The sequence below is a fragment of the Haematobia irritans genome, chromosome 3, assembly GCF_050003625.1.
Source record: "Haematobia irritans isolate KBUSLIRL chromosome 3, ASM5000362v1, whole genome shotgun sequence".
Classification (NCBI taxonomy): Eukaryota; Metazoa; Arthropoda; class Insecta; order Diptera; family Muscidae; genus Haematobia; species Haematobia irritans.
The window spans coordinates 53,949,270-53,963,054 of record NC_134399.1 but is presented as its reverse complement, the minus strand read 5'-3'; the positions used below and the strand labels follow the sequence as shown (position 1 = coordinate 53,963,054).

The window sequence follows — 13,785 nt, the reverse complement described above, 5'->3', positions numbered from 1 at the left end:
TTGTTAAAGTCATGATAGTAAACTTTATTTTAATTAAAATTTCATTACATTAAAGAAATTAGTCCTTAATATTGTGGAAATTTCGTTAATATTTTAAAATTTAGGTTGCGTGGTCTTTAATATCACGTACATATATTTTTCAGTTTAGCTCCGTAAAAACATGCCTTATTTTAAAGAAGCCTTATCTTTGGCTCGGAATCAAAAACAAAATCATTGAAGGAATATCCATCTTCATATCCAAGTCAACTTTTCTTAATCCAAAGATTCAATATTAATTTAAATCTTATTTTTTATTTTTTCTAAATCTACGGTACTGACCGGGTTGAAAAAGTATTGAAAAAAGTACTATAGTACTGCATTTTCCATCCCTGCAGTTACTACGTGCTCATCCGAACGTTCATTTTCAACAATGATGAGATTAAAGACGTATCTTAGAAATTCGACTAGCGAGAGTATACTCAATGGATTGGCATTAATGTCGGTTCATCGCCGAATAAATGTGCCGACGGAAGAAGTCATTGATTTATTTGCTGCCCAAAAAGCCCGTCGGCTCAATTTAATATTATAAAAATATTGTATACATACCTATGCATAAATAAAATTTTCTACACATGAGATTATATGAATATTTTTTTTAAGTTGAACCCCCCCCGAATTAAAATCCTGGCTACGGCCTTGCTCTGTGTTCCTCTGATTTCTTTTATATGTGCATATCCTATTGGCTATTTTGGCTCTCGTAATGTCTTTTTCTGTATTGTCTTCTATTCTTTGTACCCATTCTTCAATATCTGCTATTAGTGGAATAGCAGCGAAGTTCTTCTTACTAACGGGAAGGGCGAATTTATTTCCCAGTGAAAGAAGCCATTTGCTTTCAGTTTTGAATTCTACGTCAGTGTAATTCACAAACCAGTCCTCATTGAATTCAATGTGAAATTTTTTCAATTTTTCCTGCTTCAATCTATCCAGTTTGGAAATGTGTGTCCTTTTCGCGAACCCAGGACCTCTCCGGGTCCATGTTATTCTAAATATATTACTTTTAGGATGATTATGTGCGATGGATACTAAATCCAATATACGTGGCAATGAAAACTTTAGGGGACTGTAACTCCGAAAATAGGTCTTTCCGCCAAAAAGTGGTACATTACATTTTGTGGTTAGAATCGAAAAGTATACACGCTGGCCAAAAATTGGACCAATCGGGCCACTTGTACTAAAGTAGATTTAATAGCCTGTTTCTGTATGTCGAACGAGCTCTATCGATTGACTGAAATGGAAACAAACAGCTGAATTTATAACCAAAAATCAGCTGTTTCTATGCATTTCATAGAGCTTGTTCGACATACAGAAACAGGCAGTAAGCCTTTTTCTAATGTTTTTTGTCAATTTGGATGATGCTATACTTGTTCTTGCAGACTATTTTCTATGAGGGTATTCACCAACACTTTAATCGATGCTGTGTCACATAATCGATTAATGTGTTGTATGAATTGATAATCATTTCTTGGTTCGGGGCGAAGTAGGTTGCGATAATTTTTATCCGTCAATTTTGTTATCGATTTCAAGTTATTGGTTCTCGATTGGTCAGTCATTGGATTGGTGGATTGGATATATAAACAAAAAATTTTCAACAATTAAAATTAGGGTGAGTCTTTCTCGTAATTACATCGTAACATTGATGTATAGTTTGGTCTCATCCTTTTTGTGCAGCAAGTATTGCGAAAAGTTAATTTTGAAAGAAGTTTATACCAAAAGAAGGCTTCCAATACACTACTAAAAATGGACACTACATTTGATGTCACTGACGAAAACAGCTGGTACTTTGGTCCAATGTCACGTCAGGATGCCACCGAATTACTAATGAACGAACGCGAAAGGGGCGTATTTCTGGTGCGTGACAGTAAAACTATTGCTGGAGACTATGTCCTGTGTGTGCGAGAAGATACCAAAGTGAGCAACTATATTATCAATAAAATTCAACATGACAATGACATTACTGTCTATCGCATTGGGGACCAATCTTTCGAAAATTTGCCGGAGCTGTTAACATTCTATACCTTGCACTATTTGGATACGAGTCCATTACGAAGGCCGGCGGCCAAAAAAGTGGAAAGGGTTATAGGAAAATTCGATTTCGATGGAAGTGACCAAGACGACTTGCCCTTCAGACGAGGCGAAGTGTTGACTATCATAAGGAAGGACGAAGACCAATGGTGGACCGCTCGCAACGCCCATGGTCAAGTGGGTCAGATACCTGTTCCTTATGTTCAAAAGTACGAGGACAATACTGACGATAATCAACACGAAAGGCCTTCATCTGGCAACTGTGGTGGTGGTAGCAACAATATTATGAGACAACCCCGGGCAACTTCGGGTGGCGATCCTGTTCCATCAACACTAGTGTGCAATCAACTAAGCAACACCTTAAAAAAGTCCGATCTAAATCGGAAGTTACCAGCATATGCCAGGGTCAAACAGGCACGAGTTCCCAATGCCTATGACAAAACCGCTCTCAAATTGGAAGTTGGCGACATTATTAAAGTCACAAAGACAAACATCAATGGTCAATGGGAGGGTGAATTGAAAGGCAAGAAGGGACACTTTCCCTTTACACATGTCGAATTTATTGACGATTGTGATACCAAGGACAGCGCCCAAGCGGACGAACACACAATGACCAGTAACGACTGGGGCGAGTAAACTCATTAGGTGGCGTTGAATAAGGTGTATAAAAAACTTAAAATATAGAAAACACAATGACAAAAGTGTACAACTGATAAAACAAACATCATCTACAACAAAACACGAACTATATATAAGCAAATTATTTATTCTTAAAAACACATTTCAGCAGACAATTGGCTATTGAGTAAAACTGCATTTGTGCATTATTATCATGATTTACCAAAAGATGATTTCAGATATTGAGTTTCATATAGCGATTCAAAATTCCACACTTGAAATACAATGTCTGAAATCACATATTTCCCATTATCGGCTACTTTCGATGAAATTTAGATATTTATAAATTATGTTTAATATTTAACAATTTTATTTTTGTTCATGTAGAATGGAAATCTCCAAAAAAGTACCGAAAAAACTAATAATTTTCAATGATTAATTACGCACACACATACAATGTAATAGTTTTGTGTAAAAGTATTGTTAACATTACGCGGTAAATATGAAACAGAAAATTAAATATATGTAACTTAAATTGTAATTCCCACTCATATATGAAAAAAACAACAAAATTTAAGAATATATATACACAAACATGTATTCCAGTACATATATACATACATTTATTAAATATCTGTATTATTTTCCATTAATTATTTCAGGGAGATTAAATTCTAAATATTAAGTAGTTATTATTGTAATTAAGAGACAACAACAAAATCATTCTCCAAAAAGTTAATAATAAAGTCATGTATATAACTATAAGTAAAGGGTTAATCTAATTTTTTATTTGTTCTCTGAGAGATGAAAACATTGCGATGGCGTACAAATAATCCCTGCGGTATATGGTACATGTAATGATAGTATGATTCGCTTGATTTATACCCATCACAAGTCAAGTTTAGTCTATTAGCTGGCAAAAATAGAATGAAAGAATTGTGAGTCTGTCCGCTAGTGCAATTTAATCATTTTGTAAAGCTATGCAAAGTTTTCAATGACATTGTAGATCCAAGGAAATTTGTTGGTAGATACAACATAAAACACTGTTCTGCTGAAAATGGCAAAGCAATCAGTAATCAATACGATGCGTAAAATTTTCGGCTTTGATTTAATTAGTAACACTTTCAACTTTTTGAAAATTTTAAGTCTACTTTTCGACATTTGAAATCATTGAAAAGTCTATTGACATACAATACTAAAGTCATTCTTCAACAGAGTATAACGAATCACGAATTTGAAATCAATTCTCCTAACTCGTCTATTACGTGAGTTAAAATCTAATGTTAAAGTTAATGTCATGAGACAGAAGCAACACAACATCGTTTGTATCTGTCATCGAACGAAAACTTTATTCCAACTAAAATTTTATCATTTAATTTCACGGGCTATATTTCAAATTACAGTTGTGAAATAAAATGTTGCCGACTTTTTATACAAAATTTTATACTTACCGAATTTAAGAATTTGGTACTGATAACCAAGCTATACGTGTATTTCACTGCCTATATTGATATTAAATACTACGAAGTAATAAAAAATGCATTATCATATCCAATTTTACTATACGCATTTATTCAAGAAAAATATGTTACAAATGTATATTCAGAGTGGGTATTTGTATACATGAAATGAGGAACTTTATATTGTAAAGTTCCTCACGTTTCTGCAATTTCGGCATTTTTAGCCCCAAAACACAAATAATGAATAAATAAATGCATATAAATAACTTGTAATATAATTTTAATTGTGTTTAAGTACAGTTTAAATTGTTATGCAAGCGTTATTAATTTTTTTATGAGTATAAATATAATACAGTTTTATTGTCGGTATTAAAATAATAGCTAAGTATTACTATTTTTGTTTCTTTTCATTTGTAATAAGTTTCAGTCAATTTGCATGATAAGTTGAAAATAATAAATCAGAATTTCAAATTACAGGGGAGGTGTAAGGGTCCGCTCTGTTTAAGGGCGGATAGGGGTGGATGAAGGGTCCAACATTTAAATACATTTTATTGAGAGACAATTCCATTCAGACGAACGTTTAAGCTGGGTAGTTGTAGTAAAACCTCATTGAGTAAAATTATAAAATTGTTATTCATGTTATTTTCATTTCATTTCCAAAATCTCCACTTGTTCAGCCTAATATTGAATTATTTTCAGAATCCGAACTACTATGAGGTCATGATACAATAACTTGAAATATTTTTTTTTTGTAATTGAGATTCAATACTTAGCACTGACAACTTATTTATTTATTTTTTGCGCGATAAATATATTTTACATGTGATCTGAACATATTGTATTACAAGCTGTATCTGGTTTATTTTGTTAATTACGTTGTCAAAAATATTCTTCATATACTCATTTTACTATGAAGAATGGTTAAATGATTGTTGAGAAACGCTTCTATAGTTTTGTAATTCTAGAAACGGAACCTGTTTAGTATAACATTGACTAATTATCTGGCATGACCTACAGATATACTCTGGTACTTGCATGGTGCATAAGTTGATCGAATAGGCACTGGAGGTACGTAGAGCAATGTGAATCGTGGCAACGGTAGGAAACACGACGAGAGCACTATGGAGTGATACAAACAGAAATAATACTAGGAAAATACAGTTTGAGATTGGGATAATAGCCAACATCCAAAAATACCGATTTTAAACCGCAATTTCTCATTAAAAAAAAAAACCAGTAACGAATCAATTCGAAATATTTATGAACTGAGTGATATGTATTTTTAAATTTCGATCACGATCAGAGGGTAAGCTTTGTAAGCTGCACTTTTAGTAAAAAATTCTCGAAACTATTTCGAATATGAAATAATAAATAGGTCAAACGTCCTTTATGTGTTTTTAAATGTAGCTCTGAGACAATGTGCTATTGAAGCATAGTACGAGATTTGAAATTCGTATTTTCAGTGTAAAAAATAAATATAAAAAACTTTAGACTAAGTTAGCCCGCGTATCGCCAATCCTCCTTGGGATTTTTATACCCTGTACCACAATGTGGAGCAGGTTATTATAAGTTATTTTAAAATGGTATTGTGGCAGTATTGCTTATTAATTATTGTAAAGAACTCTTGACACTATTCATAAAAATTACAATTAATTTAATTTTAACGTTTGAAATCAATTTTTGTTTTGTATGGTTACGATATTTTGCCTTTACTAATCAACGTGATAGTAACATTCATGGGACAATCGGTCACAATTATCATAAGTTGTCACCATCACCTCTGTGGTATCTACATCTTCTTCTCTCATGCAAGCGCAACGGAATTTTGAACTACCTATTTCAAATAATTTGCGCGGATATCCAATCCAATTACGGTCTTTTCCACCGCTGCTCTTTGTACACCAAACGTGAGAACCCTTCTCAGATGACCATTCTATGTTACAGTCGGGATATTTTTCTCGCAACTTTTGTTGTGCCACTTTCGTTTCTTTTGCATGCTCAAGAAGGGCAAGATATTTATGATGATAGTCGGTAAGTTGTCCAAGTGTATCATAAAATCTTCCAATAACTTTTCCTTTATACTCATAATCCTTCTCATAGAATTGTTGCCAATTGTACAGGCCTAATAAATCAACTGGTTTTAGTGCAAGAACATCATCAGCTTTCAATTCATCGTAGCTATCAAAATCGCCTGTTATAAAGGATTTTGAAGCATCTCGTCCTACAAAGAAATTGTATTCACATCCTGTGCCATAATGTTTGGCTCCTCTAGTCACGTCGTATACTCTTCCGAGTATGGCCAAAAATATTGGCTGCCCGTTCTCTCCATTATATTGCTTAAGTTCGTCTTTGGTAAAAATGTATTCACGGTTTGGGGCATTTGAACTTTCGAACGACACATCAACTCTCTGACCAAGTAGCATCTCCATTATCTGCGGATAATATATACCGGCTGCAACGGCCAGTACTATAATCAAGAACTGAAGCTTAAATATGTGTTTCAAATATTGTCTCATATTTGTTGTTGTGGTTTATGTCCAGTAAGGCACTTTGAAAAATCCTGCTATAAACAAAAGAAACGAACTTAAAACTATAAAAACAACAATATTGTCCAACACAGCAATCAGCTGTGGTGCACTGTGGAACAGAGGTGGTAAAAACAGTGTTACCGTATTTAAGAGCACAAACTTCATAGATTGTTGCAAAGATTTCCAATAAACACAGGATGAGCGTTTTTCAAATCCAACACCGTTTCAGTTTGACGGTAAATATCATTTGCAACAAAAATTCAACTTGACTTGAACCAGCTAATCTTCAATATATATTCAAATTGTTTGCGAATTACTTCCAAACGTTGACGAAAACTTTGAAAATGTGTTGAAGATAATTGGAGAAAACTTGAAATGCAACGAAAAAAACCACCTGGTTTTCAATACTACTTTGTGCATAGAAGTTCGTGGAAGAAATAAAAAATGTGGAAATTTTTTGATAATCAACTGAAATTAGGCTTAAATCTACTTTAGTACAAGTGGTCCGATTGGTCCAATTTTTGGCCAGCGTGTAGACTTTTCGATTCTAACCACAAAATGTAATATACCACTTTTTGGCGGAAAGACCTATTTTCGGAGTTACGGGCCCCTAAAGTTTTCATTATCATGTATATTGGATTTAGTATCCATCGCACATAATCATCCTAAAAGTAAAATATTTCGAATAACATGGACCCGGAGAGGTCCTGGGTTCGCGTTAGCCCACTTTGGACCCTGTCCATAGGAGAAAGTCTCAAAACCCGGCCCAAGGCCGGCCACCTATACCCAATTTTTAAGGGACGGTATCTCACTCTTCCGACAAAATTTTTAACTTAATATTTTCTGCTTAAATTGTACTAGTTTTACCAAATACGCAAAAAAAACGGAATTTTATTCATTTCATGAACAATTGCTGTAAGAATTAACAAAAATATAAAGGAAAAACCGATTTTCAGATGTCTATATCTCGAAACTAGGCTTTTCCGCCAAATTGTTTACTTTACATTTTCGACTTAAAATCCCTTCTCCTACACTCAAAAAAAATTTTGTTTATTTTTAAAAACTTGTGCTAAAGTAGATTTGTTCCAATTTTTTACTTTACATTTTCGACTTAAAATCCCTTCTCCTACACTCAAAAAAAAATTGTTTCTTTTTAACAACTTGTGCTAAAGTAGATTTGTTCCGGCACCTGATAATTGCACTGATGAGAAACTTTTTTGTAGTAACTTGGCGTGGTACAACTTCTCAATAGTGACGGCGCTTTTCCGACGAGTTTTTGATGTCGTATACGATTGTTTTCGACGTGGTGGAGATTCTCAGTAGTGCCCTGCCAGCATTTCAAAGTTCCATTTCAACGTCATCGTTACCACAGACTCGTAAATGTCACTTCAACCATCATGAAAAGGTACATCAAAAAGTACATGCAAGTAATTTGCCATCCCTACTGTTAAAAAAGCCATTTTTTTTGTGAAACGCCAAGCGCAACCAGCTTGTTATATTTTAATTAAATAAAAACGAAAATAAAGTTCTGAAAACATAGATTATACGCTTAAAATTGTGAAAGGTATATTGGTGAACAATTTGGTGATTTTCCAAATGGAATAAAGTGATTGTTTTTCAGATATTTTACAGACACGCTGCCTCCATGGAATAAAAACACTGGTTGATAGACGCAGCAACATAACTCGCTACTTGTAACTCAACATCATCATTAATGCCAAAAATTATGTTAAATGTAATGTGATTGTGGTATAAATGTTATATTTTTAAGAATTTGTAAATGTTTAATCAAATTAATAAATATCTAAACAAACGTGTTTTACTCGACCACAATGATTCTTTTACAACTATCTTAAAATGCACAATTTCCGATTGTTTGGAGGGTCCCTTATTGGCGTCGTTCTAAATTGATCTATAAAGGCACCTAATAATTGCACTCATGCGAAACATTTTTGTAGTAACTTGGCGTGGTACAACTTCTCAATAGTGACGGCGCTTTTCCGACGAGTTTTTGATGTCGTATTTGATTGTTTTCGACGTAGTGGGGATTCTCAAAAGAGTCCCCAAATTCAAACAATGTTGGCAGGGTGCCGTCAAATTCAAAAAATATCAACAACTACTGGATGATAATTCGCATCACATCGATATTTTAATTTACATCGGTTCATTTTGCTATTTTGTGAATTCATATTGATGGTAATTTATTCTAACTCCCTGGCCAGCAGTTTCTTGCAAATTGCCCGAATTTTAATGAGTTTATAACAATTTTTTTCCAACGTTCTTGAGGACATCGAATTTTGTGGTTTTCAATACATTTTGTGCCACGAAGTACGTGGTTACAAAAATATGAAATTTTTTTGACAATAGACTGAAATTAATCCAAAAATGTAACTATAATTGTAAATGAAAACGTAATGGAAATCACTAAAATCGATTGTTTTGCAGAAACTATCATTGGATGGTATATTCTTGGAAGATGTTGGCCGATGAAAAATGAATGAAAGGAATCAACAAAGAAAAGTTTCCAGAAAACTTTCAAAGTGCAAAACAATGTGCAACAATTCCCATATCATGAACTGGACGAAATGTACATTAAATACATCAATTTACATCAGTTTGTTATTTTGTGAATTCCTTTTTGCCGGAATCTATTCTAACACGCAGGCTAGCAAGTTCCTCGATAGTAATTATTTCAAATTAACAGCATATTAATTAAAAATTAATTAATTAATAGCTATGTGACACCAACATTATGCAGGAAATCGAATTATACATGTAAAAATGTTTAAGATATTTAAAGTTGTATTGATAGTTTTATTTGTTAATACGTTTAATAAGATAATTATGTTTTGATTGGTATTATATTATTATTTTTATATATTATTAATGTTATTTTTAATATTATTATATTTTTTACCGATAAAAATTAATAAATTATACAAAATCCCTAGAAATTGACATGGATGGGCATTTTTCCGTGACTGCAATCGCCACATCATCTGCGTATGCCACCACTTTTATTCTTTCTTTTTCTAGGGAAACCAGAACGCCCCTTCGCCCCTTGACAGATAGTGAGCGTTCAATAAAGCTGACTAGTTCATGTAATGCGGTCTCAGTAGACATGCTCTTCGAGTATGCATGCTGTCGTTTCGAGAGCAAACTTGAATCGACGGTAGTTCTAAGATAAATGTCTATCATCCTCTCCAGAGTCTTAAGTAGAAATGAGGATAATCTGATTGGTCGGAAATCCTTCGCACTCGAGTGAGAGGCTTTTCCCGCTTTAAGGCCGGTACACTGTTTGTTGGTGCGAAAAAAGTTCCCCTCAATCATTGTTTCGCGTTGAAAAGTGATAGTGTTGACAATATATTTTGAAGGAAAAAAAGCCATTTTGGAACTTTTTCTCGTTTATTTCATCGAAATGTATTGACAACATCGCAAAATGTCACGAAATGATTAAATATAAAGGGTGATTTGTTAAGAGCTTGATAACTTTTAAAAAAAAAAAACGCATAAAATTTGCAAAATCTCATCGGTTCTTTATTTGAAACGTTAGATTGGTCCATGACATTTACTTTTTGAAGATAATTTCATTTAAATGTTGACCGCGGCTGCGTCTTAGGTGGTCCATTCGGAAAGTCCAATTTTGGGCAACTTTTTCGAGCATTTCGGCCGGAATAGCCCGAATTTCTTCGGAAATGTTGTTGTCAAAGCTGGAATAGTTGCTGGCTTATTTCTGTAGACTTTAGACTTGACGTAGCCCCACAAAAAATAGTCTAAAGGCGTCAAATCGCATGATCTTGGTGGCCAACTTACCGGTCCATTTCTTGAGATGAATTGTTCTCCGAAGTTTTCCCTCAAAATGGCCATAGAATCGCGAGCTGTGTGGCATGTAGCGCCATCTTGTTGAAACCACATGTCAACCAAGTTCAGTTCTTCCATTTTTGGCAACAAAAAGTTTGTTAGCATCGAACGATAGCGATCGCCATTCACCGTAACGTTGCGTCCAACAGCATCTTTGAAAAAATACGGTCCAATGATTCCACCAGCGTACAAACCACACCAAACAGTGCATTTTTCGGGATGCATGGGCAGTTCTTGAACGGCTTCTGGTTGCTCTTCACTCCAAATGCGGCAATTTTGCTTATTTACGTAGCCATTCAACCAGAAATGAGGCTCATCGCTGAACAAAATTTGTCGATAAAAAAGCGGATTTTCTGCCAACTTTTCTAGGTAATAAAATTCAATGATTTGCAAGCGTTGCTCGTTAGTAAGTCTATTCATGATGAAATGTCAAAGCATACTGAGCATCTTTCTCTTTGACACCATGTCTGAAATCCCACGTGATCTGTCAAATACTAATGCATGAAAATCCTAACCTCAAAAGAATCACCCTTTACATAGGCAACTAGTGGCTCGATTTACATACACACATTTTGTTTTGTGTTTATTATCCCGATGCCCAGTACAAACGAAACGATTGTAAAATATAAGACACCAAATAAAGTTTTTATTTTGTTAACATTTCATGTTTTATACATTATTTATGTTCCACAATATAGTAGCGAGCGGCTAGATTTGGTTGCTAGTTTACTACGGAAATACAAATCCATGTTATACTTTGTTTTATCAATCGATCAGATTACATTTTTTAATAATAATCCGATCCACTTTTGCATTATAAATTCACAAAAATCAGTTTAATAAATAAATGATTTCTTAATTCACATTGCAAATGGCGCCATGTTATGAAAATACTGACTGATCGATTTACGTCAGTTTTTCAACTCGAAAAAAAAACAAAGTATCACAAATGGAAAAAATGTCGATAGTTTTTTGGTCTTGTATGGAGTTTCAACGCGAAAACCGAACAGAATACCGGCCTTTAGGTATGAAAACGACTTTTGTTTACCTCCACTTTCCTGGGATATATGGTAAGTTGATACATCCTATATATATCGCCGACAACCAAGGGATGATTCTGTCAGCCACCGCTTGTAACTCCGACGGATTAATTCCATCAGGTCCGGGGGATTTGAATGATTCAAACCTATTTAACGCCCATTTTATTCTAGATTCCGATATAATTTCCTCGATAGGAAACAACCGCTGAGCCCCTGTGGCACCGCCAGAACATGGTTCGACCGTCTGATTTCCAGGAAAATGTGTGTCCAAAAGTACCTCCAGCGTCTCCTCACTGGACGTTGTCCAATTGCCCTCCGAGGTTTTAATGAAACCTGGAGCGGAGTTAGTGGATGCTAGTACCTTCCGTAGTCTCGGACGTATTTTCAATACTGCTGCAGTAATCATTCCAAAAGTTATGCTGAGCCTTTCTCAGTTCTCGCTTGTATTCTCTCAGATTCTTCTTGTAAGCATCCCAATTCTCAGGAGCTCTGGTGGACTTTGCTTTGTTAAAGAGCTTCCTGCAGGATTTCCTCATATTACTTAACTCCGTAGACCACCGTGGTGATCGATTTTACCCCTTGGCCTCCCTCTAGGGCATTCAGCTTTCAGTGAGATGTTGAAAGCCTTAGTAATCCTCTCCACTGCGTGTTCGATATCTTGCACAGAGTGCTCATATTTGTCTCTGGTATTTCCGGTATCATCATATTGAACGATTCCCTATACCTATTCCAGTCAGCTTTCCTAACATTTGGCGGAAATATGGTCTTGGTGGTATGAACATCAAATTTGAAACTGATGTAGCGATGATCTGACCTAACCTATCACAATGGACTGAATAGTCTAAGTGAGCCTGAATCTTAATCGGGCTGCCACTTTAACCTATGATCTGAGAAGCTATGTTCACTTAAAACCTGTCACTCAGATATCATTTCATTCAGTTCTTGCGAGGCCAAGGTGACGTCCAAAACCTCTTGCCTGTTTTTAGTGACAAAGGTTGGGGCAGCTCCCTTATTGCAGACTACCAAATTAGTACGTAAAATAAACTCTAGAAGTGACTCTCCTCTTGCATTAATGTCATATACTATGATGTACATTTGCACCGCATCCCATAATAAGTTTTGTCTTTGTTTTCAATGACTCCTCAACTAAGGTGTTAACGGCATATGGTGGCATCTCCCTATCATGTCCCATGTAGACCGAAGATACCCAATATTTGCATTTGGCTAATTCTAAACTGGCAACGACAGTGTCAGTATTGCACATTGAAGGAAGCACAAACAAGTTGAGCTCCTTTTTAGCAATTATACAGGCTCGATTTACATCATTACCAGTATACTGCAATACTTTGAACCCCGGAGTAATTAATTCACATATTTTGTTTCTATAAACATATGGTTCTTGAATAAGATATAGTGAAAGGCATAACATACACGGCGCTGGGACTTTGCTAGATGTGGAAAAGACTGAGTGTTCAATATAAACACTGCATGCCGTCTTGGTCCATCCGCTTCATCCTAACGGCCAACCTTCCAATCAGCTGTTGGAAGATCTGGATTGCATTGTTTCAGTCTATTTAAAATAGATTCAGGATCAGGAGGGTTTGCAGGTATCCACGCATGTGCTCTTGTTCTAGCCGGTATGTCTTTCTTCTCGACTAACTGTAAAGCAGCTCCTTCCCAAACTTCACCAATTAGTATCAACGCAGCTTTAAAACATTCTATAGACCTCTGGTCCTCAAATGCGACTAGCTTAAATCGTCCTTGATACCAACCAGCCTATTGGTGTCGAGGATCTGGGCCGGGAAACTTTTCCAGCACCTGTGAGTTGACGCCAGACAAAGCATTCTCAATTTCCCCCCATTTTTGCTTTGTGAACCATACCGTCCAATGCTCCTTTATTAATGATAGCCATCACAAGGCTGCCTTTAGAAACTGAGGCAGACGATCTTTGATTCCTTTTGGAGGATGGCAGCTCATCCAGTGATCGTTCCCTTTTTCCAGCTTCAAGAATTCCTCGAGCCCATTTTAAGGAATCGCTTTGTTTGGCCGACAACGTGCTTGGGTCGACTGAGCCTAATTTCTTTATGAAAAACAAAGCATTTCTGCATTCCTTGAATCTCTTTCGTGAGTGATTACCTCCTTTTGATGTCGTTACCTTAGATAAGGTTCGACTTGTCAAAGTGTCGCCACCTGTCGACCCGTCTACAGGTCGACTAA

The 13,785-nt window shown here is 35.4% G+C and overlaps 2 protein-coding genes and 1 long non-coding RNA gene across 3 annotated transcripts; 2 read left to right on the top strand and 1 right to left on the bottom strand.

The window, feature by feature from the left end:
* The first annotated feature begins 1,492 nt into the window (after positions 1 to 1,492).
* On the top strand, positions 1,493 to 3,449 carry Crk (Crk proto-oncogene, adaptor protein). Its single transcript, XM_075298545.1, has 2 exons — positions 1,493 to 1,642; positions 1,708 to 3,449. The coding sequence occupies exon 2, from the start codon at positions 1,777 to 1,779 to the stop codon at positions 2,695 to 2,697; it is 921 nt and encodes a 306-aa protein (XP_075154660.1). The 5' UTR covers positions 1,493 to 1,642; positions 1,708 to 1,776; the 3' UTR covers positions 2,698 to 3,449.
* Positions 3,450 to 4,229: 780 nt separating this feature from the next.
* LOC142228191 (neuferricin homolog) lies at positions 4,230 to 6,765 on the bottom strand. Its single transcript, XM_075298546.1, has one exon. The coding sequence runs from the start codon at positions 6,653 to 6,655 to the stop codon at positions 5,852 to 5,854; it is 804 nt and encodes a 267-aa protein (XP_075154661.1). The 5' UTR covers positions 6,656 to 6,765; the 3' UTR covers positions 4,230 to 5,851.
* Positions 6,766 to 7,885: 1,120 nt separating this feature from the next.
* Positions 7,886 to 8,500, top strand: LOC142231827 (uncharacterized). The gene is made up of 2 exons (XR_012720934.1): positions 7,886 to 8,231; positions 8,289 to 8,500. It is a non-coding gene; the product is annotated as an uncharacterized LOC142231827 (long non-coding RNA).
* Positions 8,501 to 13,785: the final 5,285 nt, after the last annotated feature.

Coding starts and splice junctions, on each gene's coding strand:
- LOC142228191 (XM_075298546.1), bottom strand. CDS start 6,655: ATGAGACAATATTTGAAACACATATTTAAGCTTCAGTTCTTGATTATA.
- Crk (XM_075298545.1), top strand. CDS start 1,777: ATGGACACTACATTTGATGTCACTGACGAAAACAGCTGGTACTTTGGT.